The 27,830-nt window shown below is 43.6% G+C and overlaps 2 protein-coding genes across 3 annotated transcripts in view; both read right to left on the reverse strand.

The window, feature by feature from the left end:
- The window catches only part of SSB (small RNA binding exonuclease protection factor La), a 20,883-nt gene extending 6,756 nt beyond the window's left edge, over positions 1 to 14,127 (reverse strand). Inside the window, exons 1-8 of the mRNA XM_083712247.1 lie at positions 13,969 to 14,127; positions 8,449 to 8,523; positions 7,646 to 7,749; positions 6,432 to 6,606; positions 4,662 to 4,769; positions 4,462 to 4,562; positions 1,775 to 1,846; positions 1,621 to 1,663 (exon numbers count right to left, since the gene is read on the reverse strand). Of these exons, the coding sequence (XP_083568373.1) occupies positions 1,621 to 1,663; positions 1,775 to 1,846; positions 4,462 to 4,562; positions 4,662 to 4,769; positions 6,432 to 6,606; positions 7,646 to 7,749; positions 8,449 to 8,514 (669 nt within the window). The 5' untranslated portion in view covers positions 8,515 to 8,523; positions 13,969 to 14,127. The remainder of the gene's footprint in view (positions 1 to 1,620; positions 1,664 to 1,774; positions 1,847 to 4,461; positions 4,563 to 4,661; positions 4,770 to 6,431; positions 6,607 to 7,645; positions 7,750 to 8,448; positions 8,524 to 13,968) is intronic.
- Positions 14,128 to 15,755: 1,628 nt separating this feature from the next.
- On the reverse strand, positions 15,756 to 27,033 carry KLHL23 (kelch like family member 23). Of its 2 annotated transcripts, none has more exons than XM_083709332.1 (4): positions 26,507 to 27,033; positions 20,562 to 21,776; positions 19,462 to 19,614; positions 15,756 to 17,898 (listed from the first exon to the last, which is right to left on the reverse strand). In XM_083709332.1, exons 2-4 carry the CDS (start codon positions 21,772 to 21,774, stop codon positions 17,552 to 17,554), a joined length of 1,713 nt encoding a protein of 570 aa, XP_083565458.1. In that variant the 5' UTR covers positions 21,775 to 21,776; positions 26,507 to 27,033; the 3' UTR covers positions 15,756 to 17,551. The 2 variants fall into 2 exon arrangements, with proteins under 2 accessions (XP_083565458.1, XP_083565459.1); XM_083709333.1 differs by lacking the exon at positions 26,507 to 27,033 and adding an exon at positions 26,166 to 26,293.
- Between the last annotated feature and the right edge of the window lie 797 nt (positions 27,034 to 27,830).

Consider the following 27,830-nt stretch of genomic DNA (forward strand, 5'->3'; position numbering starts at 1 on the left):
TACCCATGATCACATAAAATCTGGAATGGGGAGGGGGTGCCCTGCTTCTTCCAGGAAAACTACTTTAGCACAGGACACTGGTATGAGGAGGAGTATTACACTCCAGTCTGAATGGAGCGTAATTGAAATTTGTAAGATTCTGGAGCGCAGAAACAAAGTAAATCACTAAACCATCAATTCTAGCACGTGGAGGGCCACCTAAATTGTATAATTTGGCATCTCAATGATTGTTATTATTCACTGTATTATAATTTGGCATTGTTATAATGAGGCTATTACTGGATTGCAATTGAAAATTAATAAAAAGTATTATCCCCTAAAAGGGGGTATTACAACCCCAGACAGACTTTGGCAATTGAGTTTTAAGTCTCCGAAAGACTTATTTTGGAAGAAGCAAAAAAACAAACAGTACTGTTGCCTTTAGCCTTACCCACACAACACTTACAAACCTTTTCATGACAATTCTCTCCCATCTGGGTCAGAACAGCCTTTTCCACTGTATGGCCTAAATGTAGCCTTGGCTAATTAAGTTTGCGACTAGCATGAAAGGTTTGTGACTAGCATGCTGACTAGCTTTTTAAATAAACCCTTCTACCAAGTGGACTGGAAGAGAAGGCCCCTCCTCCTCCAGCCAGCTCCTTTGTCGGAATGAAATTCCAGGTGATTTTTGTCTACCCCTCAAGGTGTTAAATACAAGGCCGACCTAATGACATAAAAAGGAGCAGAACTGCTTTCTAGGTCTCCTATACCTCCAGCAGCACTAGGCAAACAGCCCTTATAAATGAGGCACTCAGGAGTTAATTTCTAGAAGAATCAAAGAATTGTATTGTTGGAAGGGACCCTGAGGATCATCTAGTCCAACCCTCTGCAATGCAGGAATATGCAGCTGTCCCGTACGGGGAATTATCAGCAGAAGAAATGTTGTCAAGGTTCAGGTTCCTGTGCAAACCCTCCTTACAGCTAGTGCCAGTCCACGGCCAGTTACTCATATCTGGGGGGAAAATGCACTCTGAACCTGCTCAGGGGCATTTCCTACTTACTTACTTCATATGCTCTAGGATTGAGCCTTCGCACTGAAAACGGATGTTGGGGCCGACTACTGGCTCAGTCCCAGTATGTGTAAGAAATCAAGTGCGTACGGGGTGAGCTCCCATTTCTCGGTCCCTGCTCCTGGCAACCTAGCAGTTCGAAAGCACATCAAAGTGCAAGTAGATAAATAGGCACCACTCTGGCGGGAAGGTAAATGGCATTTCCATGTGCTGCTCTGGTTCGCCAGAAGCGGCTTAGTCATGCTGGCCACATGACTCAGAAGCTGTATGCCGGCTCCCTCAGCCAATAAAGCGAGATGAGCGCCGCAACCCCAGAGTCGGCCACGACTGGACCTAATGGTCAGGGGTTCCTTTACCTTTAATTACTAAACAGTGTCATGTGTTTTGGATAACCAAGGTGAAAATTTCCTGTTTTATTGTTCTTATCAGGTCCAGGAGAGAAGACTCAAGCTGGTCTTAGCTAATTGCTTTTCAATTCTTTATTCTTCCACCATATCCTTCTAAATTACATAGGGGAAACAGAGGCACTGTGGATTACACAGTTTTGTCAGTGAAATCAAGGGGCATGTACCATTTCTGCATCTTCCGCTTGCTTCTGTTTCTCCTCTTTCTCCCTGCGACAAAAAAAGAAAAGAAAAAGGGAAAGCGTTGTGAAGTTTAGCAGAGTGCACTGCTGGCAAACAAAGAGGAGATGATAATTGCAAGGTTAAAAAGTCTCCGCTTACTGCTTGGCCTTTGCTTTCGCTTCCAATCTGTTCCTTTTTTTCTCGTCGTTCTTCTTCGCAAAGTAATCATCCCTGCACAGAATATATAATTCAATTACATGAGCCAATTTAGGGGTACTATACGCAACGGAAAGGAATATGAAAGCCACCCTTAAGATGTCTGGCTGTTCTTTGAAGCAAGCTAATCGCCGCCTTGGTGCTGCTATAGACAATGGTGACCAATTAGCGTTGACAGAAAAACTGGCTTTGGTTCAAGAAAAAAAATAATCAGCTCTTATTAAAACTGGCCATCTGTTTTCCCCTCAAAGCACGATGAGACTCTTCTCCCCACTGTCCTCTCTTCCTCAGACTGCAAGAAATCGCTACCATTGCCAATGGAAAGATCTCCATCGGGAGGTTGTGGACTCTCCTTCCTTGGAGGGTTTTAAGCAGAGGTTGGACGGCCATCTGTCATGGATGCTTTATAGCTAAGATTCCATCCAGCTGTACGATTCTATGATGCTAGAGGGCAGGCAGGCAGAGCAAGACAGAAGATTCCCCCTAGACCCATTTTCTAGCACTTGGTGTAATGGACTAGAGCGCAGCACACCCAAAAGCGTCTGCCAAGAGACTTACAAGCAAAAGTCCACTCCAGCCTTGATCGTAGGCTCCTTCACCAAGGCTATCAAAGCTTGCCTTTACAACTTGGTGTGCGATGTAACATAAGCAGTCAAGTACAACACTTCCTGTTTGCCCAGAGTGGACACAGACAGGGGGCGTGTTACTCCAGCCAGGAGGACTTCCTGTCACACCTGTCTAGAGCATCCTCCCCGAATGTGACCAGGTAGATGGGCATGACTCTGAGTAAAAGGCCAGTCACACAACCATCTTCCTATCTGACTCTTTTGCTGCTCTCTTCTGATACTAATGTATTTTGCTGTCTGCTGGCTCTCAGCCAGCAGCACGTGAGCTCCAACTCTCTTCTGTAACTCCAAGCTAAAGCCTGCCTTTGGGGAATCAACTGTGAACTGAATGTGAGTAAACTTCTTAGTACTTTTAAAAGAAGACCGTTGTGTCTTTTTAAGAGGGATAAAAGGGGAAATTGCCAGGAATCAGGACAAAGCCAGATCGGATTGCTTAAGTAAGGCATGTCCAAAGTCCATTTTGGGGGCCCAATCCGGCCCACCGGTCAGTTTAATCTGGCCCCTGTGATAGTTTATTTCCTGGGGTAAAATGCAAAAAAACCCTCAATCCTAAAAGAAGCTCAGCTCAACCCTAAAAAAACAACTTTGGGGTAAATAGCTCAACAACTTTGGCCGGCCCCCACGGCCCTTCACGTCATCAAATGTGGCCCTCTTTGAAAAAAGTTTGGACACCACTGGCTTAAGTAAAGAGATTCAAACGAATCTACCAACGAACCTCCTGCAATAGACTGGGGAATGTACTCTGCTACTGACTCACTAGGATTCAGTGAGGAAAGATAATATTTAATCAATATATCCTCTCCTACTATCCACAACATTCCCACATCTGATGCCCTACAAGTCCCAATATCCAAGGTCACCTATTCAGATGAAGGGCTCCAGGTCAGGGAAAGCTGCCTTGGAGGAAAGTGATGGGAGCAGGAAGGCGGAATGGGATTCGGACCTAGGCCGGATTCAAATCCGAATTTCGGTGGTGGCTAGCCTGCATCCCTTCAGATGTTGCTCAGTCAACAAAGCCCACAGGCATGATGGGGAATTTAGTCGGGAGGCTAACAGTGACTTGGGCCAGCTGGCCACCATCTTTCAGGTTAACATATTTCACTGAGTCACTATAAGGATCAAATCTAGGAGCAGGAGGGAGAAAGAGAGACCGTATACTGGTTAGAAACACAGAGAAGTCTGATGTATCTGATGGTTAGAGTAATACACTTCCCTGTCCTTAGCAGGCTGCCAATCCTACTTCAAAGTTAAGTCTCGGGGTTTTTATTTCATAAAATGTATACACCACTTGATAGACTATTATTTGCCGATTTTTACTGTTTATTATAATATTCTAATGGATTACTGAATATTGCTTTCTTTGACAAAAGTTGCTTATTTCAAAGTTACTGTGACTTTTTTTTTGCATCGGATCATTTTATTATCTTTGCTGACTATTTTGTTGCTTCTTCGGCTTGTAAACTGCCTTGCGGTATACAAATTAAAGGTGAAATAAAATTAAATGTAATTCTTTTTTTTTTTTTATAAAGCCCACACACCTCAAAGCAGTTTGCAAAAAGAATAAAACCAATAAATTGGTTAAGTACAACAATTTAAAGTATTTTTTTATTTAAAAAATCAAATCAAATCAGCAATAAACTAAAAACAGATTAAAACACGCAATACTCTACATATACCTGGATAAGCTCGTATAACAAGAGTGTTTTTAGCGGGCGCCAAAATGGGTACAGTGAAAAGGCCTACCTAGTGTCAACAGGCAAGGAGTTTCAAAGTTTAGATGCCATTACACTAAGAGATCCAATTTTTGACAAATGTGGATCTGGTATTCTGCGACAGCTCCAGCTCCGCAGATCAAAGAGGTCAAGTGGGCATATATGGGCAAGGCGATCTTGCAGGTAAACTGGTCCCATGTTGTTAAGGGCTTTGAATACTAATAGTAACACACTGGGTGACTAGTAACAATCTATAAGTCCAAAGCATTACGATATCAAATACAGAACTTACCTGAAAAGTACAATAAGCTCCGTGTCCTTGTATTTTTGGTTTGGAGTTTCAACGAACTGTTTGGCAGATTCGACGCTGTCAAAAACTGCAAATACTGACCCCTGAAGGAGGTAAGAAAGGAGGTGTTTGAATTTAGATTGGTGGAATATTCCCACAGGAAAAAATAATAACTGAAAAGAGCTTCGACGAAAAGGAGTTACCTTGAACGTTTTCTGAATGGTTTTCCGCATCTGAATGTTTTCAACTTTGCCTTTACTATCTAGCCATTCCTTGATATCATCAAGGGTTGCATCCTGTGGGAAACCTTTCTGAAAATTGAGGATTCGGTCAGTGACTTCATATTCAGAGACATGTTTATGCAAACACCTATCTGGAGACGTTTAGGGTATTTACATGGGTGTAGTCTTGCTGCCGGTTTGTGAACAATACCCATAAGCTGGAGGGATAGCGGTAAAGAACGATATTTGAGAGCCTCCCTCATGATGAGCAAAAATTGAATGTCAAGCAGAATTAGCCAACTTAAGCTAAACTGCTCGTTTACCAGGCAACATAATATGGGGCACAGTGGATAAAAATCAATGATTTTTAAAATAATAAAAAACTGGTTTTTTTTATTTAAATCGGAGGTTTTTTTAATTCAAATTGGATTTTTAAAATAAAATGCTTTTCAAGGAAAAATCTTTCCAAAGATCATTTTCTATTTAAGTTACATTGCAGTCCAAAGAAATAAGGATTTGTTTTATGTTTTTCATGTGTGTTAAAACTTAGTCTAAGGTGTTTCTTTTTAATGTTTAACCACATCAGTTAACAAACATGGATACATGTTATTGTTTTCGTTAAATAAATTGTTTAAATTGTTATTAAGGAAATGATTATTTTTCTCCTTCCAATAAAGTACATCAGAAAAGTTGTCCAAATATAAACAGTTAACTTATTAAACCTCACAATAATCTCTGTATTTCTAATAGTATAACCAAACCAGCCATTTTTGATACAACTGCAAAAACTACTCTGAAAATTTCTTATTCCAAAAATGAAACCTTCATCTGGTTGTAAATATTGAGATTATACCAGAAAGAATGAGTCTTTCTGTAAAAAAATATGATTTAAATCAAGTCTTACTGACTAGTGATTTCAATTGATGTGATGTAAATCAAACCCACCCTGAAATATATACAACCAAAAAATAATCAATTTGAGTTGTGCGACTCAACTTGCGTCGACTAGACCCAGCTTTTTTAAAGCATTGTGGGCTAAAGTCGTTTCTGAGGCTCCTCTGGGATTAGGGGCCCTGAAGCCTCAGTTTCATCATTTTTATAGTACAGTGGTACCTTGGTTCTCAAACGCCTTGGAACCCAAACACTGCGAACCCAGAAATAAGCGTTCTGGATTGCAAACCTTTTTCGGAAGCTGAATGTGCTCTGCTTTGAGTGTTATGCTTCCAACTTGAGAGCCACACTTCCGTTTTGAGTGTTACGCTGAGGTCTGTCTGTTTTTGCTATTTATTTTGTGGCTCTTTTTGTTTTGCTTTTGGAACCCAGTTCAGCTACTGATGGCTTGATTGTGTGACTGCAGTACATTGTTTAATGCTTTCATTTTATGGGTCAGTGGTCTCGTTAAATTCATGTTAAATTGCTGTTTCAAGGGTTGTTTTTAAAAACCTTGAACGGATTAATCCATTTTGCATTACTTTCTATGAGAAAGGGTGCCTTGGTTTTGGAACGCTTTGGTTTTGGAATGGACTTCCAGATCAGATTAAGCTTGAGAACCAAGGTAGCACTGTAGATCTTCCCTGAGGAAGAGTGCATTTTCAATTCACTGAGCCTAGTGAAATCCAGGGCCTACAATATGCTTCCCAGAATCCTTTGCAACACGCAGGGTGTCAAAGAAATTTTCATGCAGGACTGGGGTCCTCCAAACTAGAACGTTTGAAATCCATCTGCATTAAAACACATATCGTTCCCACTTACAATATACACAGATCTGCTTTTAACCGCGTTCTTATATTGTTCTGTCACTTCCGGCAAAGGTTTGTTTGGAGATCTTCGGACTTTAGCTTTGTCTTCGCTAATTTCCATCAGCTCAGTTGTTGATTTTTTCAACGCCCCCACTATTACATCAAAGTCTTTTGTGAGTCGATTTAACCTAGGAAGGAAGGTAGAAAGGTAGGTAAAAAGAGCTTATTTTCGTCGTCTTCTTTTTTTAAAAAAAAAAAGATCAATTATATTATGTCTCCTCTAAATACAAAATGTGGAAGCGTAGGTGCCCTTTATGATTGGATTACATCAGGAAAAATGAAGAAATAGATGGAAAATCAATATATCACATAGGAAACGTATTGGACACAAACTCCTTTTGTAGAAAAGAAAGTTAATAAATTTGCAACTACAAATGAAAGTCAAGAAACCAGTGGCTGTTAAACAAAGGATTAAGATAGGAACTGCTGTAAATGGATTAATGAAGATTATGAAAGCAGGAAGAAATAAGAACCTCATATCCTGAAACCCAATGCACAGAAGTCACCTCGAATTGTTAATTCGGTTTTTAATTGGATTGTGATTGGGTACTGTGATAATGTGGCTTTTATTGGCTTTGTACTAAATTCATTAAAAATATTATAAAATATTGTTTGCATTGCATTCAAATCCTTAAAACTGAAACCATTACCTTCTACTGAACATACTGGCTTGGATGCCAAAATAAGGTTACGTAAGGTCACAGAAGTAGTTTTACTCCTCAACCTGTAGTTTTTTCCTCACCTGCAACCCCTTAAAGAAGGCTTCCTCAACCTTGGCCCTCCAGATCAGCAGTTCTCAACCTGTGGGTCCCCAGACGTTGTTGGACTACAACTCCCATCATCCCTGAGCTCTGGCCTTGCTAGCTAGGGTAGATGGGAGTTGTAGTCCAACAACATCTGGGGACCCACAGGTTGATAAAGGCTGCTCCAGATGCTTTTGGCCTACAACTCCCATGATCCCTAGCTAGCAGGACCAGCGGTCAGGGATGATGGGAACTGTAGTCTCAAAACATCTGGAGGGCCAAGGTTGAAGATGTCTGCCTTAAAGCCTTGCTGGACAACATGGGATGAAGCACAGGGGAGAAGATGAGGGAGGCAGGACTCCTAGGACTCAACAAAAACCCCGTCCCCGCTTCCCATTCCTTTAAGTTAACTTTGAATAAGCACCTGTTGAATTTGATTAACGTTTCCAAAGTCACCCAGCCATCGTCCAGCTTGATCTTCTCCTGGAGGAACTTGTCCCGTGGCAAGTTGTGGTCGCCAAAATAGTACTATGACGCAAGTACGAAGAACAACACAAATATTAGAAGCCAAAGACAACCTACTGCCTCATTTAGCACAGAGAAATCAGCTTCCATAAGCCTTTCTTAAGAGCGTCATCAGAATTTACGGCACAAATTTCTGAGCGCCAGGTGAAAAACGTCCGGGTTTCCATTCAACATTTTAAAATGCCTTAACGTCGTTCCCTCAATGGTTTTATATTACAAACTGCTTGCCAGAAGCTTGATGTATGAAAAATATCAGCACAGATGAAACTACATTATTGAGTTAACCCCCCACCCCACAAAAGGCAATTGTGACACTGGTCACAATTTGTAGGTGCTTAAAATTGTTCTGACAATTCAATTCTGGACTGTATCTCAGTCTCCTGAACTGCGTCTCGTCTCATGCATCATCAGAACAAACGGAGAATTTCTGCAGCTGCAGAACCCTTTATAGCTTCTTGCCTGACTTTTCAAGGCTGTTTTTAATCTTTGTTTTTACAAAAGTCTGTTCAACTTAAGAAGTATTGTACTTTATCAGCAATCAGCGAGCAAAGCTGTGCAGATGAGGGGTCCTATTCCAAAACATCAGGCTGATACTAGGAATAAAACAGTTCTAAGCTGTGAGGAATCCTCATTTTAAGACAGCTACACAAAGTTTATAATAGGCCTTTTGCATTAATGCTATGCTAGTCTCAATATTCATACCTCAATCTGCTGGCAGACCTTCCTTTCCAAGTCAGACATGTTTTCGCTGTCTCCATTTTCGGCCATTTTCGCCACCTGTAATCAGAGCGACATTTCGTATCATTTAAGCACTAGGGCTCATTTAAATGGTGTAGACCACACTTTATCAGCAATTGCCTCTATTATTATAGAATGTTCTTCATTTAAATCTGTGTTAGGAACACAGATATATAAACTAGGCAGCAAACAGGTTTACAGTCACCAGGGTGGATAAAAATCAAATATTATATATATTTTTTTTTAAAAAAAAAGAATTTTAAAAACCAGATTTTTTTTATTTAAATGCTTCTGGATGATTTTTTCTAAAGATAGTTTTCTGTTTAAGTTACATTATAGTCCAAAGGCTATTCATCAGGAAATAAGGATTTGTTTTAAGTTTTTCATGTGTCTTAAAACTCCGTCTAAGTTGTGTTTTTTTAATTGTTTAACCACATCAGTTAACATGGCTACATATGCTATAAAGTTATTGTTTTGGTTAAATAAATTGTTTAAATTGTTATTAAGGAAATGATTATTTTTCTCCTTCCAGTACAGTAAAGCAGAAAAGTTGTCCAAATATAAACAATAATTTCATAATAACCTGTCTTTTTATTTCTAATAGTATAACCAAATCAGTAATTTTTGATATAACTGTAAAAACTACTCTGAAAATTTATTATTCAAAAAATGAAAGCTTTATCTGGTTGTAGATATTAAGATTATACCAGCAAGAATGAATATTTCTGTAAAAAAATTGATTTAAATCAAGTCTTAATGACTAGTGATTTAAATCGTGATTTAAATCAATCTGAATTAAATCAAATCCACCCTGACCATCGCCAAAATGAAATGCCTGATTGCCTTCTTTTGGCCAGACGGCTCAAAAGTAATGATTTTCAGTATGACTTTTTGGTTCCTGAAATTGATCCCGATTGTGCAGATAAAATATCACAGGTTGAATTCTACAGGATGTGTTGCTGGTGTGTGAAAACAGGCAAGACCGAAGGATTCCCAGGCCAGATGGCGGAAACATCAGGCGCCATCCTGACACCTGGGCATCTTCACTTGGTCGCAAGTGGCCGATGACCAGATGCAAAATGCACCTGGCAAATTTCAAACGCTGTTGTAAATGTACGGTATATTGATTTCCAAGCAAGTCTAAAAAAAATACGCCCCACATTTCTGATCTGAACCACCTCCTGGCACAGGTTCAGGACATCTAGCATCTCCCCGTAGTGCCTAATGAAAATAAGAAATAGTGCTATCCGTTACCCTTTGGCAGGGCCGGCCCAATATATTTTGCCATTTGAGGCGAGCTGCAGAATGCAGTCCCCCTCCCAGCCAGGGAAGTAGGGGTGAGTCACTATCTACATCAGGTCCTGCCACCTGAGGTGGTTGCTTCCACTTGTCTCATGGGTGGGCCGGCCCTGCCCTTTGGGCAGCAGAGGACCATGAGCCCCTGTTAGAAACTCAGGTGTATAAGCTAGACACCAAACAGCTCCTTAAACCAAGATTAGTCACCGAAACAGAATGTCTAGTTGCCATTTTGGGGCAAGACAACTCTAAATTATTTTCAATTTTTAAGCATAATTTTTATTGAATTTTTCCATATTTCATTTAATTCAATACACATATTCACAACTTATATTATTTGCTCAAAATGAGATTAGACTTCCTTCTATCTCTCTTTCTGACACCCCTATAGTCTATAACATATTTTTCGCATTCCCGTAGTCATTTCCTTATCCTATAGTCACCTTAAAATATCACATTCTTGTTTACAAATCAACCTCTTAATTTCACATTACAAAACATTTCACGTTAATGCTACAAACGTTTTTAAATGAAATTATTTTCAAAGGATGGACCGGTTGTGACTGATTATCAGTTAAAACACCTGGCAAGTTCTGCTGACAAGCTTGAGCTGGATTAAGAAATTTGAGAACTTAAAAGAAGAAAAGTCACTTTATCAAGGGACAGTCCACATATATCCTGACTTCTTTTTCTTAATGGTGACACAGATCATTCATAACATGAGAAAGTCCTTCAAACTATGAGGGCAGCGGGGTGAGGTATCATACTTTTATGTGTATAAGACTAAGTTTTATTATGTAAAAATCATGCTAAAAAATGGGGTTCATCTTATACCTGGGTAGTGCATAGGGGGGACATTTGATTGGTTGCTGCCACAGCTGTCAACAGCTATTGTGAGTGTTATTGGTTGCTGCGTCAATGGGTGGTGTTGACTGGCTGATGCTGCGCCAATTGGGCGGGCTATTGTCAGCTTCTGCTGGCAAGGGGACAGACGAGTCGGATTTTGCTACGCGTGCAGGTGAGTGATTTTTGGCAACCTCCCCTTAAAAAAGTTGAACAACCCAGGGTAATCCCCCACCCCCAAAAAGCTCTACAACTCTCAGCAATCCTTCTCAAAAAAGAGCTCAACATCTCCCCCCCATTTTCTTAAATTTGAGCCCCCCAAAATAGGGGGCGTCTTATACACGGAAGGGATGTGGGTGGCGCTGTGGGTTAAACCACAGAGCCTAGGACTTGCCAATCAGAAGATCAGCGGTTCGAATCCCCACAACGGGGTGAGCTCCCGTTGCTCGGTCCCTGCTCCTGCCCACCTAGCAGTTCGAAAGCACGTCAAAGTGCAAGTAGATAAATAGGTACCACTCCGGCAGGAAGGTAAATGGCGTTTCCGTGCGCTGCTCTGGCCACATGACCCAGAAGCTGTACGCCGGCTCCCTCGGCCAATAATGCGAGATTAGCGCCGCAACCCCAGAGTCGGTCACAACTGGACCTAATGGTCAGGGGTCCCTTTACCTTTATACACGGAAAAGTATGGTAAGTGAAGCTAAGCTACAACAATTAACTACAGCATTGTTCACTGCTCTTGTTAAGGCTGAGCACTGAAAGCATTTTGCTTCCTGAAATTGTGCAGTTAAGATATGGCTGATAGAGTTCTATAGGATTGCGGGTATTAGTGTATGAAAACAGTCAAGATCCAACAATCCCCAGGTGTGCACCTCCAGGAGATGACAAGTGGCCATTAACTCAGTGCAAAATGCTCCTGGCCAATTTCGAACACTCTGAACAATATAACACAACACGGTGGCCAATAACAATGGCACTAAACACTATTTATAGACTAATACAAATGATTACAGCTGAAGTCTCTAAATCTTCTTCAACAGTCGCCACAGAATTCAAAAGTTCGATCTATACATAGTCTGTCACCAATCTTCTCCCCTCCACCTCACCCCCCCCAAGTCCTCATCCCACCAATCTCTCCATTTTTATCAAAGGGAGGGCTAGTAAGCAAAAAGATAGTCCCCTTTAAATAACAACAACAACAACAATAACAATCCCTTCCTTTCTGATATGGAGAAAAGCTATTTAGGCAGAACCAACAACATAAACACCACCAAAAAATGAAAATAAAAACTCTTCCCCCTCTTTTTTTCAGGGGTGAGGGAAGAAATGTCTTCCAGTTCTTTGTTTACTTTGCCTCTTTGTCTAGCTGTGTGTGTGTGGGGGGGTCCCTCCTGTATTGCTAGCAGGCTCTGAATAATTAGCTGTACTCCAAGTGGAAAGAGGAGGAGGGTGGTGCTGTGGGTTAAACCACAGAGCCTAGGACTTGCCAATCAGAAGGTCGGCGGTTCGAATCCCCACGACGGTGTGAGCTCCCATTGCTCGGTCCCTGCTCCTGCCAACCTAGCAGTTTGAAAGCACGTCAAAGTGCAAGTAGATAAATAGGTACTGCTCCGGCGGGAAGGTAAACAGTGTTTCCGTGCACTGCTCTGGTTCGCCAGAAGCGGCTTAGTCATGCTGGCCACATGACCCGGAAGCTGTACGCCGGCTCCCTTGGCCAATAAAGCGAGATGGGCGTTGCAACCCCAGAGTCGGCCACGACTGGACCTAATGGTCCTTTACCTTTAAGTAGAAAGATGATTTCTTAGCAGTTAGGAGGGATGAAGGAGAGGGCAAACATAGCTGAAGACACCATGCCTGAAAATTATCTGCAAAGAATCTGCAAAGTATCCTGTTCAGCAGAGCTACCCCCTGGGAAGTTGTCAAGTGTCCATCTTTTGTTCACAGGTATATTGCCTTGTTGAAACATTTATCACAATGTTATTTCAATACAGTGGTACCTCGGTTTACATACGCTTCAGGTTACAGACTCCGCTAACCCAGAAATAATAACTTGGGTTACGAACTTTGCTTCAGGATAAGAACAGAAATTGTGCTCTGGCAGCACAGCGGCAGGCCCCATTAGTTAAAGTGGTGCTTCAGGTTAAGAACAGTTAAGAAGGGATCTCCGGAACGAATTAAGTACGTATCCAGAGGTACCACTGCACAGGTTGACTCAATGGTATGGTGATTTATTGCCCAGCCCTACTAAACAGTCTGTGCTGCTGGACCCTTACCTTAAAACTGGGTTCCCCAGCAGTTGTTGGACTACAACTCCCATCATCCCTGACCACTTGGTCCTGCTAGTTAGGGATGATGGGAGTTGTAGTCCAACAACAGCTGGATATCCAAGTTTGAGAAACACTAAGAGATTAAAGAGCGCCACTAGTTCTAGATACCGGCCACCGGCCACCGATTCCAATAAGTCACGCCGCATGGCTGATATCAGCCTGACCTCACTTTTACCAAATGAGATACTACAAAAAAATCAGAGAACTCTTCTCTTGTGTATTACTCAGGTGAGAAAGGGAAGCAAAACAAAAACCCGAAGGATCGGAAAGTCGAGCCTTTGCCACTCCTCCATGAGCATTTGAAGTAAAGGACTCCCAGCTGCCAATCAAGCCATCCTCCACGTGGTCCAAACCTGCGCGCACAAGAGCGCAGCGTGGTGCTCTTCCTCGCCGGCCACCTCCAATAGGAAAAAGCTCCCTGGGCGTTTAAAATGCAAGTTTCTCCCTTGAACACGTCGCCTGCGTGTTCCGAGAAGTTCCCCGCTCCGCCTTCGCGTGCGTTAAAAGCAAAGCCAAGAAAAAACACGCGTGGGAAGCCTTAAAGCGGGGAAAGAGAGGATCACTCCCCCCATCACGCCAAGCGGCGCATCCGTGCTCCCCAAAGAAACCCCACGATCACCACATTCCGGGGTTTGACCTACAAGTGTAGGTCACGTCTGGAGAGCGTTACAGCGAGCAAGCGCCCGGGGGAAAGAAATCTCAACTCTCCTGGGCTTTGAACCTCCAGCATTTCCTTCTGCTGCGCGCACACGGGCCCTGTTTGCGGGTTGGGGGGAAAGAGCAGGCCTCGTCGTGGGAACCCGTCGCCGGCGGAGGCGCGCAAGCAAGCCGACCCTCCTCGCTCCCCACCCACCTGCCCACCCGGTGCGGCGAAGCCCGAAATCCCACCCGGGGAGCCCACCCGGGACGCACGTGGGGACTTCCACCCAAGCCTGGAACGAGCTCCGGGCAGCCGCGCGTAAGGCAGGCGCTCCCCAAAAGCCCCGGAGCCAGGATTACGCGCCCGCGGAAACGAACCAACCTTCGCCCAAAGCAAACCCCGGCCTCTCCTTCTCTAGATCGCGTAGGCCGCCGGCGCCGCTTCTCCGTGCGCCTTTACGCGCTCCCGTCCTCCTCTCGCCGGCCAGCCCAGCAGCCTGTGCGGCGCTGGCCGCACCCCTTTCCCCGGCCCGGCCCACGAGGGCTGGGCTTCCGCGGCGCCCGCCTCCTGAATCCGGATCCTCGGAAGGTGCCCAGCGAGCAGCGGGTTGTCAGGACGGTTTGCGAAGATCTCTGCCTCCACCGGCAAGAGGAAGCGGGCGCGCACCGTGCAGCTCCTAATATGATCGTCTTGCGTGCCATTCTATGGCTAAACATCAGGAAGAAATTTCTGGTAGTAAAAAATATTCAGGGTAAAGCCAGCCTCGTTTGTTTTTTTAGCATAGCATAGCATAGCATAGCATAGCATAGCTAAACTATCGATTTTATTAAAGCTGGAAGTGACGACAGCCTCGCAGCTCGCCTTGGAAGCTAGGTAATCAATAAAAAATTAAATAAAGCACCTGTCTGAGCATGTATGAAGTACACATCTCTGATTATTGATTAATCATAAGCTGCAGCACCCACCTGTTTGGCAATCGGGTGCAGATATGGGCATAACATATCTCATTTGACCTGTGATGATTAAGCACAACCATTGCCCTGCTTTTCAGCTGCGGGTTATTATCCCCTTGCTCAGGTCAGTCAAACGGGATTGAAGTCTTCAAAGTAGTGTGAACTTCCATAGAATTTTCCATAAACAGGAAAAAACAAAACGTTTCCATTAATGTCAGATTGGTTATTGGGGATTTGGTGTACTGCATTTGTGATTAAATTAATGTACGTAACTACAGTCAGATAACACATTCACTGAGAAATGGGGTATATTTCTAATGCATGGGACCTGAACGTACAAAAGGCACGATGGCGTGCCTATTGATGTATTGCGTAAGTATACCCCACCACACCCCACCCAGACTGTAGCCAATGATATAATTATTTATTTGATCACTTCTTGAAAGCCTGTTCGCATGGTTGAGAAAAAATGGCTGAGGTTACTTCAAGGAAACGGTATTCTTCCCTCTTGGTCCTAAACACATTTCCAGATGTACTAGAGGCAACTCCCATTTTTGGCACTACCAATACTGTATGTGGGACGCAGGTGGCACTGTGGGTTAAACCACAGAGCCTAGGGCTTGCCGATCAGAAGGTCGTCAGTTCGAATCCCCGTGACGGGGTGAGCTCCTGTTGCTTGGTCCCAGCTCCTGCCCACCTAGCATTTTGAAAGCACGTCAAAGTGCAAGTAGATAAATAGGTACCGCTCGTCACGGAAGCGAGTGATGTCCCAGAATGCAAGCCCTGCACAAGTTGGGGGTTGCCTGTGTTTTCAGTGGGAAGGTATTAGATTAGTCTTTTATTTTTCCCCAAAGGTAATGAGCACATCTTGAAAAAGGGTTTCAAGTAGTGTATTCCTTATAATTTAGAAAACAGTGCAGCTTTTTGTTTACTTCTGAAAGTATATCACAGTTTACAAATATTTATCAAATGCACAACATACTAAATGTGAATTAAATATAAATTAAATATAAACAACAACAATAAATACAATTGTAACGAGAACCTGAAAGCTCTACATTCTAATCCTTTTCTGCTTCCATAAATAATAATGTTCCAGGTATAGTAATAACTCTGAAGTCGTGACTGGAACAGTGGCACTCGCAGTTTGTAAACATTTATGCTGATGTCTCCTGCATTGTCATCCTGAAACTGTTACAGGTGGGCTCCTTTTCTTAGTATTTGCTATCATTGTGCTGGTGAAGCAACCTTTTTGGAAATAAGAAAAGTACTGAAGTGATATTACAGTGCTGGTACTTTTGAACTAAAATCCAAATAGTTAGTAATTCTTAAAATTCTTGTGACTGCTTTGCTCCTCACCCTCTCCATTCCTGTGGTTGCCATGCTTCCAGGAACCAAGCCATTAACATTATGTGCCAACCTGGGCACATGCTTTGTCTTCCTCAAAGCTCCGCAATGAGCTGTGCCCAAGGTTTCTGCTTGACTTATCAGGGAAGACAAACCATAAACTCAGGTTTACATGGAATGCTAAGTCAAACCATGGTATAGGAGTCTGTAGCATGATAGCTGCAGGACCAGGGTAGGAGTGAAGTGGCCATGACTTCCTAGTTGCACACTTGCTTGTTCATGGTAAGGCATAGTTTGGCTTAGCATTTGGTGCTATGTAAGTCAAATAAAGAAAAGGCAGCAACGTTTTATAAGCAGCTGGTTATCGTCAGTGGCCTAGACCACAAATTCAATTGTTTACATTTTCAAAAAGTCATTTTTAGATCGTCATTCTGAAACACAAACACGATATACAAAAGTAGTTTTACAACTATGAAAGATAAACAAAACATGTCTAGTCCAAAATGCATTTGAAAAGCACATTGTTCAAATTTATAGGGTAGCGAGTTAGGTAATGTACAGAAAGCGAGGTCTTCTGCCCAGTCAGATCCAAGAAAGTACCACTGCCTAACCTCATATGACCCTAAAATTAGGGAGTTGTGCTCATTTCTACACACCCCACCTATATTTTATTTTGACAGCTATTGTACCGTTCATACACAACGGCAACACAGTAGTACCATAAAATTAATAAAGAGGTCAACCTGTAGTGTAGATGCCACCTATTCATTAGACATAAATTGTAGGCGGTGGTGTCTGTCTCTTGGACAAAAATCCAAAAGCAACAGTAGCACAATAACTATTTTAGGGCCAATTAAAAATATCACAAAATAGTGACTAACCTGCTGAGTTCACCCTAACCCTTACAGAGCTTGTACGTAAAGCCAATCAACTTTCCAAATGTCAAGGGCAGAGTGGAAAGGGCGGGGGGATTGTGCTGGGTATTATGAGAAGCCCAAGTCTGCAGTTTGCTATGATCCTGAGATAAAATGGAGATGTTATACCAGAGATGGAGAACCTCTCCCAGATGCCTTGGACTGCGGCACCTATCATCCATGACCATCAGTCATGCTGATGAGACTTGGAGTTTAGCAATATATGGAAGGTCACAGGCTCCTCTTCATCCCTGTTTAACATGGGCTTTAACACCTTATTTGGTGCAAAAAATAACTTGGTTCATACACACACAAAAAACCAATGTTTGTCCTCCCTTTAGAAATATAAAACCCTAACCCAGGCATAGGCAAACTCTGGCCCTCCAGATGTTTGGGACTACAACTCCCATCAACCCTGACCACTGTTAGCTAGGGATGATGGGAATTGTAGTCCCAAACACCTGGAGGACCGGAGTTTGCCTATGCCTGCCCTAACCCCCCAACAGTTAATCAGATCTGACTCTGGCAGCAACCAAACATTCACATTGCTTGTAGGGCAGAGAACAGTAGTAACAAAAGAAGTGGTAGCCCTTGTATCAACAATATTGGAGCTTAACTGGAGTTGATGCACTAGGCTTAGTGTCAATAAAAGCCAAACCGAGTAGTGTTCCATAGTGACTGAATACCATAGGCTAAGTCCCATCATTAGGTGGTGGGTCACCTTCCTCTAGTTTTGGGCTCCTTATATTATTAGTTCCTTGTCCCATAAGTGGCATTTTCAGCCTCTAGCACACTGTACAGGCAGACACAGCCATGCGAGCGCATAGAACTGGGGAGATTCCCCACAATTTCCCATGTATCGCATTCAGGATCGTACTTCTCAATGTTCTGCAAATACGACCCTTTGGAAGAGGAATAGCCTCCCGTCACATAGATGCATCCATTCATGACGACAGCGCCACACTCCATCCTTCTTTCTATCATATCAGCCTTCTGTTTCCACACATTCTGCTCTGGGTCATAGCAATCCGTCACCGTCGATTGTCCACCCACAAGGTACAGCTTGTTCTCCAGAGCAATGGAACACAGCCCATATTCTACAGATAAAACAGAGAGTGCCGAAAAACACTGAATAAGCATTTGAAGAAAAGAAAGAAAAAGGGCAGGCAGCAGGATTGCTCAGTTGGTTAGAGCATGGTGCTGAGAATGCTAAGGTTGCAGGTTCAATCCCGGAATGGAACAGCTGCATACTGCATTGCAGGGGGCTGGACTAGATGGTCCACAGGGTCCCTTCTGTGGGAATGTTCAGGGAGGCAGGAGAGGATATATTTTTTATTAATATCCTTCCTAACTTGCGCTAGCAAGTTCTATAATTTAGCAGAGTTTTAACATTCCCCTTTAAACGCACTGCAGGTAGCTGGTTTTTTAAGCTTCTCAGTACAGTGGTACCTCGGGTTACATACGCTTCAGGTTACAGACTCCGCTAACCCAGAAATAGTACCTCTGGTAAAAACTTTGCTTCAGGATGAGAACAGAAATCATGTGGTGGCGGCACGGCACCAGCGGGAGGCCCCATTAGCTAAAGTGGTGCTTCAGGTCAAGAACAGTTTCAGGTTAAGAACGGACCTCTGGAACGAATTAAGTACTTAACCCGAGGTACCACTGTATAGATTCCTGGTAAGATCCCTTATTTCCCTCTTAAAAGAATAAACACGCCACAATCTTATTTAAGATATATAAAAGTAGTTTATTCACATCATCAGTTCACAGTTGGATCCCTGAAGGCAGACTTAATTCCAAAGGGATATATACATGTGGATCTACCCCATATGGGGGGTTAGCCCGAGTGACTGCAGTCACGGCAGCTTACGCAATGAAAGGAAGATGGAGAAGGAAGGGATCTTACCAGAAATCTATGGTGAGAAGCTTAAACAAGCTTGCAACCAGCTATCCACTGGGCATTTAAAGGGGAATGTTAAAACTCGGCTAAATTATAGAACTTGCTGGCGCAAGTTAGGAAGGATATTATTAATAAACAATATATCCTCTCCTGCCTCCCTGAACATTCCCACACCTTCCAAATCTACAATCCCTAAATGGTAGAAGTACAGTAGGAGCAGAGTGTGGGGGCCATAATACAAAAGCACTGGGGGGAAACTGAACAGGCAGAAACAGCAAAGGAAGGGGGAGCAGCAGGTTCTGTGAGTCAGCAGTGGTTTCCCTGCAAGGAAGTGGGTTACTCAACAATGCCTGTTAATGCCCTAGTATTGCTAGCTGGCTGTGAGCTTTTGAATGTTAACGTGTGGGTGCAAACCAGCAGAGCAGCTGCAGATATTTCTTTTCTTGGAAGAAAAACAGGCAAATTGCTGCTTTTGGAAGGCAATTACAGTGGTACCTCAGGTTAAGTAGTTAATTCGTTCTGGAGGTCCGTACTTAACCTGAAACTGTTCTTAACCTGAAGCACCACTTTAGCTAATGGGACCTCCCGCTGCTGCTGCACCGCCAGAGCACGATTTCTGTTCTCATCCTGAAGCAAAGTTCTTAACCTGAAGCACTATTTCTGGGTTAGCGGAGTCTGTAACCTGAAGCGTATGTAACCTGAAGCGTATGTAACCCGAGGTACCACTGTATTCAAACCACTGAGTGGAAGTAAAGCTTACCTGGATACGGACTGGTGGTGATGACATTCCATTCATTAATATTAGAGTGGTAACTTTGAACTTTGTCGTAAGTGCAGCTTCCCCGATAACCATAGTGACCTCCAGTGACATAGATAACTTCATTCAGGACACAGGCTGTGGCATTCCCAACCCCTAATTAATAAAAACTGAAATTGCTAAAAAGCTTTAAAACAGAGCAACATTCACCATCAAGTTAGTAATACAACTAATACATTAGCAATGGTGTAATGGTATAGAAATACAGAACTAGAAATTCAGTATTTTAAATGATTTCATAATAAATTATACACTAAAGGCTTTTTCTGGTTCATCTTGAAGCTTTTCCAATAATTATAGATCTGCATTTGGTCACAGAGCTGGTTTTTTCAATGCTTAAGAAGAAACAAGGTAGGTATGGCAATGTGTTCTGCTGATCAAGCTTGTGAGAATGCACAAGTTTGTATATTTTCATTTGAAATTTGTTGAGGAAGGCAACACAAGAACTTCAAATGATTTAACAGAAGACAATAATATCCAAAACATTAAGAGAAATGTGCTCCTGATAACGAGTTATGAACAGCTAATAAGAACAATGAATGCACTTGAAGCTTAAGCTACAGTGATAGATTGTAGATTCAGGTAGGTAGCCGTGTTGGTCTGACGCAGTAGAAATAATAATAATAATAATAATAATAATAATAATAATAATAATAATAATAAAATGTCCAGTAGCACCTTATAGACCAACTAAGTTTGTTCTGGTATAAGCTTTTGTGTGCATGCATGTATCTGAAGAAGTGTGTATACACACAAAAGCTTATACCAGAACAAACTTAGTGAAAGATTGTGTTGGAGCAGAAATTCCGTTGTAATAGCCAAACATAAATTCTAAGTGAAAAAGGCAACTGACAATGTTTCTTCACTCAAGCAATTGCATCTCACACATTTCTTTTCATGGGCAGAAGGCTGATCAGGCTGTCTTTTAAAAGCTTGAACAAAAAAATAAATTGTGTATCCTAGGGGGGAGAGGGGGAAAATATTCATTGATTTTTTAAAAGACACATGCGAAAATACGAATAAGCATGCAATATTCCACTTACCTTTAATCATGTTTGCAATAGGGACCCATCTCTTTTTTAAAGGGTCATAGAATTCTGCTTCTTCAGCTGGAGCCCCTTTTCTGTAACCCCCTAAAGCATAGATGCAGCCGCTCAAGGTAACTGCGCAGTGGTAGTACCTTGCATGAAGCATCGGGCAGCCTTCAACCCATTCGTCGGCTTCACAGTTGTATATCCACATGACATCCAGGGATTCTATATTGTCTGTTCTATAGCCGCCTGTCACATAAATGTTGGGCCCCAGACTAGCAACTGCATAACTTTCCCTCGCGTGGTCCGGCATGTCAGCTCCCTGGATCCAGACATTGGCGACTGGATCCCATGCATGCACCTCCGATAAAGGATGCCAGTAGTACCCTCCTATGATGTACATAACAGCCGTAGACCTCGTAGGAACTGCCTTTGGGTTGGGGCGCAGCGCGTTGTGTATCAGAGACCGGATCTTGTTTTCATTCAGCCGGCTTTTCTTGTGCAAACTTAAAGCCGACCTCAGATACATTTCATCTAAATCGGCTTCGAGGCAGCTCAGCAGATCATAAATGCAGTCGGTTCTTTTTTCCACGTCGTAGGCTATCCACTTAACAATGGGTTCCACGGCTGCCCCCTCTTTCCAAAGGCCGAGGTTCTTTCTGGAGAGAATAAACTGGAGCTTCTCGCTGCTGATTTCCAAAAATTCTTCCTGCGCCCACACCTCATCAAATCTCGATAACAATACCCTTCTAGATTCCTTCTCCAGCTCTGAGCAGACGTGGTATTCTGCAAAGGAGTGCATTCCTAGGCAGTTGTCGACATCCAAGTGCCGTATCAGAAACCGCTCACAGGCATTTTTCACAGAGGCAAACTGAAGGAGGTCTGCTGCTTGGAGCAGGCTTTGGACATTTCTCTTTGTTATTTGAATCTCTGATGTGTAAGCGTAAATCACCAGGGATTCCAGTATTGTGGGACTGAGCCCAGAAAGTTTGACCTGGTTCTTAGTCTTCTCTTTCATGTCAGAGGTGAACATGGCCTTGAAATAGTTGCTGCAAGCAGCTAGCACAGCTTTGTGGCAATGGAAAACCACACCTGACGCACACTGAAGGGCAATATCAGTGAATACACCTTCAAGGTAGAATGTTCTGAATGCATCCAAGAACTCCACCGGATGAGAGCTGTCTCTGTATATATAGGTATATTCCTCCTGCTCAGTCAATGCCATCACTGCAATAAAATGTCAAGAAATGGTAAAGCAATGAAGATTGCAGAGCCTGCTTACTGAGAAGTAAGCCCTACTGAATTAATATACAGTGGCACCTCAGTTTTCGAACATAATCTGTTCTGGAAGACCATTCGAAACGTTCGAAAACCAAGGTGCAAAGGGCGGTCTGCAAATTTAATAGAGAAAATTGAAAACGCAGTGTAAGCTGTTCAACGTCTGAGGCGCATTCGAAAAAGGAATCCTTTACTTCCAGTTTGACTTCTGAGATGTTCGCAAACCGAGGTACCACTGTATTCATTCTGGGCTCATCCATACTGTTGTTTAATGGAGACATTAAGCTTCCTGTATCTCCATTAATTCTCTGTTGTCCATATGATGCTCTCCTCCAAAGCACTGTCCTCCCACACTTCAATCCAGATTTTCTCATACCAGGGGTACTCCAAAAAGGAGAAGGTATAAGAAAATCCAGATCTGGCTCCCACAATACGGTAGAGTCCATAAGGCGTGAAATACAAAGAGCTAAGTCTAGTGTTAGGTAACAACAAGTAAATGAGGTGTTAATAAGTAAATGCACACTTATGGAAGAATGGGCTCATGATCATCTTCTTTATCTAGTTCCAGTATAAATTGCCTTTTGTGGACACCATCACTATGTCTTGCCATATTTTAGATAAAAGTGTATACCCACCTGAAGGTTAAAGTAGTGTACTACTGATATAAGACTGTAGACAGAATATACTTGAGGAAAAGAAACTTTAAAATAAATATTTCCCTGGAAATATCATTTTAAGGCCCTCCTGACTCAATGGAAGTTGTACAGTGGTACCTCGGGTTACAGACGCTTCAGGTTACATACGCTTCAGGTTACAAACTCCGCTAACCCAGAAATAGTACCTCGGGTTAAGAACTTTGCTTCAGGATGAGAACAGAAATCGTGCGGCGGCAGCTGGAGGCCCCATTAGCTAAAGTCGTGTCTCAGGTTAAGAACAGTTTCAGGTTAAGAACAGACCTCCAGAACGAATTAAGTTCTTAACCCGAGGTAGCACTGTATATGCAAGTACTAGAACCAGTCACCCTGGTTCCATCAGCTCTAGCAAGCATGCTGCTGCTGAAATAATTAATCACATTAAATCACTACGATTATGTAACTTTTGTACTCTCCTGAATCCTAAACAAGCTCCTTATCCCTACCTTGCCCCCCCCCCCATCTCTCCCATGGATTTCAACATAACTCCATAACTCCACCTGTCTGGATTAAAACTATTTTATTTTTAATAATTTATATACATTAAGAAAATATTAAAGTAGGATACATCAGGCTCCTGCCCAGGCACTAACCATCTTGTTTAACAATGGAACAGCATCAAATGACCTCAGACAATGCTCTATTTCTTTTGAAAGAAAGAATATATACTGTATAAACAAACATACTCTCAGCGGCGTTTGATACCATCGACCATAACATCCTTCTGGACCGTCTTGAGGAGCTGGGAGCTGGGGGCACTGTCATAACAGTGGTTCTGCTCCTTCCTCCTGGGCCGTGTTCAGAAAGTGGTGGTGGGGGATGAGTGTTCAGACCCCTGGGCTCTCACCTGTGGGGTGCCTCAGGGTTCTGTCCTCTCCCCCATGCTTTTTTACATTTACATGCAGCCACTGGGAGAGATCATCAGGAGGTTTGGGCTGGGTGTTCATCAGTATGCGGATGATACCCAGCTCTACCTCTCTTTTAAATCAGAACCACTGAAGGCGGTGAAGGTCCTTTGTGAGTGTCTGGAGGCGGTTGGAGGATGGATGGCGGCTAACAGATTGAGGTTGAATCCTGACAAGACAGAAGTACTGTTTTTGAGGGACAGGAGGCGGGCAGGTGTGGAGGATTCCCTGGTCCTGAATGGGGTAACTGTGCCCCTGAAGGACCAGGTGCGCAGCCTGGGAGTCATTTTGGACTCACAGCTGTCCATGGAGGCACAGGTCAAATCTGTGTCCAGGGCAGCTGTTTACCAGCTCCATCTGGTACGTAGGCTGAGACCCTATCTGCCTGCAGACTGTCTCGCCAGAGTGGTGCATGCTCTGGTTATCTCCCGCTTGGACTACTGCAATGCACTCTACGTGGGGCTACCTTTGAAGGTGACTCGGAAACTACAACTAATCCAGAATGCGGCAGCTAGACTGGTGACTGGGAGCGGCCGCCAAGACCATAAAACACCGGACCTGAAAGACCTACATTGGCTCCCAGTATGTTTCCGAGCACAATTCAAAGTGTTGGTGCTGACCTTTAAAGCCCTAAACGGCCTCGGTCCAGTATACCTGAAGGAGCGTCTCCACCCCCATCATTCTGCCCGGACGCTGAGGTCCAGCGCCGAGGGCCTTCTGGCGGTTCCCTCATTGCAAGAAGCAAAGCTACAGGGAACCAGGCAGAGGGCCTTCTCGGTAGTGGCGCCCGCCCTGTCGAACGCCCTTCCAGCAGATGTCAAAGAGATAAACAACTACCTGACATTCAGAAGACATCTTAAGGCAGCCCTGTTCAGGGAAGTTTTTAACGCGTGATATTTTACTGTATTTTTGGTTTCTATGGAAGCCGCCCAGAGTGGCTGGGGAGGCCCAGCCAGATGGGCGGGGTATAAATAATAAATTATTATTATTATTATTACTTATATAGCAATACATCTCTCAATTAACAGGCACCAGATGGGATGGTTAAAATAGAAATAAAATAAAATTTTGACTTCACAGTTTCCAAAAACTTGTATTCGGTTCAATGACCAATCATTGAATTTTTTTATTTTTTTTAAAGCATATGAAACATGAATCAGTGCAATCCTAAGGACATTTATCTGGGAGTAAAACCCATGCAACACAATGAGGTTTACTTCTGAGTGGACATGCGTCGTAGGATTGCACGGCTAGTAGGGAGTGACTCCCGTTTAATGTAATGGGACTTACAGCGCTACATTAAACAGGCTTACTTGGAAGTAAGTCCTAGGTGGAATCAAGACACGTATAAAAAACGTTGTGAAAATTCTTATTTATTCTTATTCTATCTGACTTTTAGAAGACATCTGAAGGCAAGTTTTTAATGTTTGATGGTGTTTTAATATTCTGTTGGGAGCCATCCAGAGTGGCTAAAAGCTTTTTAAAAAAATAAATAAAACGTTTTGAAAAACATATAAAGTATTGAATTTGCCATAGCTCACTATAGCCATCTAGTGTCACATTTGTACAATGCAACTTTACAGCACGCTCGGAACGTTTTATTTGCAGCTGCGTAACCTACTGGACTTCCCCCATTAAGTGGGATTGCAACTTCTCCCTTAGGATCACCGGACGCAGCACCGCACACGAGAGCGCAAGAAAGTCTGGGCTCCTGCTGCTATGCACGCGTTCAAAAACACAGTGCCTGCCAGGGCCAGATTTAGGTTTGATGAGGCCCTAAGCTACTGAAGGCAATGGGGCCCTTTATATGTCCAGCTGCCCTTTGTCAACAACAAATTGTCGCTGCTTTTTGTGTGGAATATATGCTATATGGTAATTTACGGACCTAAGAGGTATCCAAAGCCATTTGCACATAACAAAATATGCATTTTATCAAAATCATTGTTGAACTGAAATACAATTAAGAAGTATATTAACAGTAAAATACAATTATGTTACAGGGAACCAGGCAGAAGGCCTTCTTGGTATTGTCGCCCGTCCTGTGGAATGCCCTCCCACCAGATGTCAAGGAGAACAACAATTACCAAACTTTTAGAAGATATCTGAAGGCAGCCCTGTTTAGGGAAGCTTTTAATGTTTGATGTATTACTGTATTTTAATATTTGGTTGGAAGCCACCCAGAGTGGCTGGGGAAGCTCAGCCAGATGGGCGGGGTATAAATAATAAATTATTATTACTATTATTACTATTAAGTATATTAATAGTGAAACACAAGAAGTATATTAATAGTGAAATAATTATTAAGCTTTAACTTAAAATGATTTTTTATCATTTTATCAAGACATCTGAAGGCAGCCCTGTTTAGAGAAGCTTTTAATGCTTGATGTATTACTGTATTTTAATATTTGGTTGGAAGCCGCCCAGAGTACCTGGGGAAACCCAGCCAGATGGATGGGGTATAAATAATAAATTATTATTATTATTATTATTAAGTATATTAATAGTGAAACACAATTAAGAAGTATATTAATAGTGAAACACAATTAAGAAGTATATTAATATTGAAATAATTAAGCTCTAACTTAAAATGATTTTTTATTCATAACAAAATAATGCAAACACACTGGCATTTGGAAATAACAAAAGTTCCTTTAGAAGCACAATTTACAGACTCGTGATTTTTTTGCCCCCCCCCCCAAGAGTGGGGCCCTAAGCTATAGCTTGTTTAGCTTATACTGTACCTAAATCCGAAACCGGCGGCTGCAGACAAAAGCCAGCAGTTTGTCCTGCACCGGCAGCGAGACAAAAAGGAGCCAATTCGAAGTCACGCGTCTGCCGCGTTTCGTTCTGCGCGCTCGGAAAGAAGACTAGTGGGGGGGGGGGAAGCCCTCGCCTTGCCTTCGATAGGAAACGGGCTTGGTTTGGGGAGAGCCAAGGTGGTCGCCTGCCTCTCCAGACATTTCCCAAAGGCCGAGAGCGCGACCCAAACAGACACCCCTCTCTCTCGCGCGCGCGCGCGTGTATCGTGACAGAGACACCCCGCCCCACACAAACAAACACACAGCGCCGCGCGGAGACCCACCTGCTCTCCACGCGCAACCTCGGCGGCGGCGCGAGCGCGGAGGAGTGGAGGCGCGCGCCCGCTTCCCGAAATTAAGGGGGAAAGCGCGAGACAAAAGGCGGCCCCCTCGCCGCGCGCGTCTATCGCCTCAGGCTGCTGCGCGTGGAGCGCGCGCTCCCCTCAGGATGGCCCTTGTGCGCGCATGGAGGCGGGGGGGGGGGCTGTCATTATTGAGGTTGCTGGAGGAGAGACCCCGCCAGTTCGCCTCTTGCTGCCTTGTCCTCTCTTCTGACCTAGGGGGACCGGCAAAAAAATGGGCTCGCTGCGCGCCGGTTGCGCCCCCGGGCGACCGGTTGCAATTCCCCCGCGAGTGTGCGCGGGTCAGAAGTATTGGCCGCGAATCTTTTTGGGGAAAGCAAAGGCGGCGGCGCTTTCCTCAGGCAGCGGCACCCGGCGCGACCCGTTCTTTGACCATCTTTGGGAAGAAGAGGCGCTGTTAGCCAAGCTGTCCGCGAGCAGGTGGCCTGCACCGCGGCAGCAGCCGCAGCAGCAGCTCCTATTTTGGTGCCTAGGCTGCCTCTCCCTCCTCCCCGCGAGGTGGTGTCCACTCGCTGCTCCCTGGAGGCCGACGGCAACCAGGCTCTTTTAATAGCTTCTGCCTCAGGCTTTTGAATTATGGTGTTGGAGGAGACTCTTGAGAGTCCCATGGACTGCAAGAAGATCAAAGCTCTCCATTCTGAAGGAAATCAGCCCTGAGTGCTCACCATAGCTGTCAAGATTTGAAAATAAGGGACCAGTAGCCTTGAAAATAAGGGACCAGCAGCCAAAATAAAGGATTTTAGTCCACCAGCTGAAATACAAAGTTAAAAGGGACCAGATAATTTTGGAGAGCAACGCCGCTTTTTAGCCCTTCACTTCCAGAGGTTGCTGCTCAAGACACCAGCTGATGAAACACTGCAATTAAATAACTACAAGCAGCAACCACTTTTCGCGCAAAACAAAGTCCAAGCTACGAAGATGCTGCTTCAGTTCTGTATCTTTTCTCTCGTGCTCCATCTGCAGCTCTCAGTTCCATCAGGCGGGGCGGGAAGAAGGGGGGGGGAATAGCCCCCGAAGTAAACCCGCAGATCAGACCATCTATGCTAGTCTACCACTACAAATCTATGGGATAAGCGCTTGCGGTCCTTCCCTTGTGGCCCTTGGAACACCTGCCCGCGCCTCCGCTTCCGCCTCCTCCTCTTCCTCCTCTCTCTGAACTGCTTTCTCTATGGTTGCCCTCACTCTCCTCTCAAGGCACCTCAGCAATTCATAGGCCATGCCAGGCTGCCCATCTCATCTGGGTCCT

The sequence above is a fragment of the Podarcis gaigeae genome (genome assembly GCF_964106915.1).
Source record: "Podarcis gaigeae genome assembly, chromosome: 1".
Classification (NCBI taxonomy): domain Eukaryota; kingdom Metazoa; phylum Chordata; class Lepidosauria; order Squamata; family Lacertidae; genus Podarcis; species Podarcis gaigeae.

Excerpts from the sequence above, each read along its gene's own strand:
- KLHL23 (XM_083709332.1), bottom strand. The coding sequence starts at position 21,774 with ATGGCATTGACTGAGCAGGAGGAATATACCTATATATACAGAGACAGC. Across the intron at positions 19,615-20,561 it reads TATTGCAAACATGATTAAAG|GGGTTGGGAATGCCACAGCC; the intron begins GTAAGTGGAATA and ends TTTATTAATTAG. Across the intron at positions 17,899-19,461 it reads CACCACCAGTCCGTATCCAG|AATATGGGCTGTGTTCCATT; the intron begins GTAAGCTTTACT and ends TTTTATCTGTAG.